Source organism: Colobus angolensis, unplaced genomic scaffold (assembly GCF_000951035.1).
Source record: "Colobus angolensis palliatus isolate OR3802 unplaced genomic scaffold, Cang.pa_1.0 Scaffold95, whole genome shotgun sequence".
Classification (NCBI taxonomy): domain Eukaryota; kingdom Metazoa; phylum Chordata; class Mammalia; order Primates; family Cercopithecidae; genus Colobus; species Colobus angolensis.
In genome coordinates this window covers 5,272,006-5,273,991 of record NW_012123487.1, presented here as the reverse complement: position 1 = coordinate 5,273,991, position 1,986 = coordinate 5,272,006, and the positions used below count along the sequence as shown (strand labels likewise).

The window sequence follows — 1,986 nt, the reverse complement described above, 5'->3', positions numbered from 1 at the left end:
GAATGCAAAGTTTAACAATTACCACTTCATGTATTAAAAGATACTAACTATGGGGCTTGTGGTCACTTACCTTCAGGTTTACTCTCGCAGTTAAAACCTCGGCTTCCTCCATAACAAGTACAAACCAAGGCATTGCCCAGGTAGGTCCGCTCCCACTGTTGATTTATCTGATAGTGTTTTCCATTGTCATAACAACCGGCTGCAAATAATTGAAGGAAAACGTTACTACATTTCCATTCCTCCTTTTCCCAAAATTATGGAATTTTCTTCATGTGAATATTTAGGTATATATTTTTTTCCTTTCAACTTTGCTAAAAGTTATATACAATGATGTCATTTGCATCTGGCCAGGGGTCTACATAAAAAAAGTTGGAAACATTTTGGAAGGCAGACAATTGAAATCACATTTTTAAAACATGCAAGGAACTTAAATATTCTTTTGGAGTAATAGTAAAAAAGGACAACTTTAAGCAGGTTTCTCAAAGCAAAAGGAGGGTGTGTCTTTGAAAAACGGAAAGAATTCCAACCTCTGTTCTTGGTGAAGTATCCTGAGTGGCCCTAAAGAGGTTGGAACCGATTACATTTCTTCCAAGTTAGTTACAAACAAGACAGCTATTTCAATACCCCCTTTCCACCCCCATGTTGAAAATATTTGACCAATTATTTAACAGAAGGAAATAAGTAGCAGTAAGGACCACACTAATCCCGGACGGAAAATTTATAGACATGCATCATTTTTCTCTTTAAAAGCAAGTTTTGGTTAATTCCTAGAAGGACAATCTGAACGTGCAGAATTTATTAAAACAAGGGTAGGTCGCAGAGTCTCCATGATCTTATCATCTCAGGCCCTCAGAAGCAGCCTGCTCAAAACTGGAACCTTTTGTGTGCACAGCTGGTTTCTCTCAGTAAAGCGCGCACACACTCGCACACACACGCGCGCACAAAACTTCAGCCCCAACTTTGGTCGGCTTTAGGGTCCCATCCCTGAGGCAGCCTGTTTCAGCCCGCGGTCAGTACTCACGCTTGCTTTGACTGACAGCCACCGGGGACTGGGGCTGAACCATTTGCTGAGCCTGCCTCTTGCTCTTCGAGGCTCCCGTGGAGGGCACCGCGGTCCCCAGGCACAAGACGGCCAGCAGCAGCAGCCCGGGCCCCGGACCCCTGAGCATGTTGAGAAGGTGGGGAAGAGACGCCCTCACCGGGAGGCAAGTTGCCACCGAGTTTGCTTCCCTTCTCAACCTGCGGGAAAAATCCCTTCCAATGCCTCCCGGGGATTGACGGCTCCAAGAAGTTGGGGGCCACAGGGTGGGGAAGGGGACGGGTGGAGGGACAGAGGGGATGCAGAGGACCAGAGAAGTTGTGGCTGCAGGTCCCCTCTCCCCGCTCGCGCCTGGGGTTCCCTCTCCTCCCCCTGTGCAGCACAGTCGGCGCGGGCGTCCGAACCCCGGGAGCCGGGGCTTATATGGGACGGTCCCCTCCCGCCCGGCTGGAGGCCTGGGGCGCGGGGGAGGAGAGACCCGCTGGGCTGTCCCCGCCCCCCCGCGGCCGCCGACCGCGCGCCGATTGGCCCGGGCTCCGGGTGACGTCACGGGGGACTGTGGGTTCGCAGCGAACAAAAGAGATGCTGATGGCCCGCCAGGACTGGGGCAAGACAACTTTTTTTTCGGTTTCCTTTGCGGTCATCAAACTTTTTAGGGGATGGGGGCAGGGATGGGAAGCGGCTGGGAGGAAAGGGAGTGGCTGGACTTGTGTGAAGCGAAGGGGTTGCAAGACGCTCCCCCTTCCCTTTTCTTTTTTATTGGGGGTGGTGGTGGTGTTTGAGGACATTGCGTCACCTCTGGTCGGGGTTTGGGGGGGGGAATCTCTGCTTATAGGAGTGTATTTTGTGGGGAAGAAACCCCATAAAATATCCACCACCTTGCAGCTGTAAGAATCCAGACTTTTTCAGTCCCAGGGTGGGGCTGCCTTTCCCCCCACCCTGCTCCC

The 1,986-nt window shown here is 51.4% G+C and overlaps 1 protein-coding gene across 1 annotated transcript in view; it reads right to left on the bottom strand.

Annotated features, from left to right (window-relative positions):
- The window catches only part of FN1 (fibronectin 1), a 75,259-nt gene extending 73,728 nt beyond the window's left edge, over positions 1-1,531 (bottom strand). Inside the window, exons 1-2 of the mRNA XM_011932358.1 lie at positions 1,022-1,531; positions 66-199 (exon numbers count right to left, since the gene is read on the bottom strand). Coding sequence (XP_011787748.1) covers positions 66-199; positions 1,022-1,169 — 282 coding nt within the window. The 5' untranslated portion in view covers positions 1,170-1,531. The remainder of the gene's footprint in view (positions 1-65; positions 200-1,021) is intronic.
- Positions 1,532-1,986: the final 455 nt, after the last annotated feature.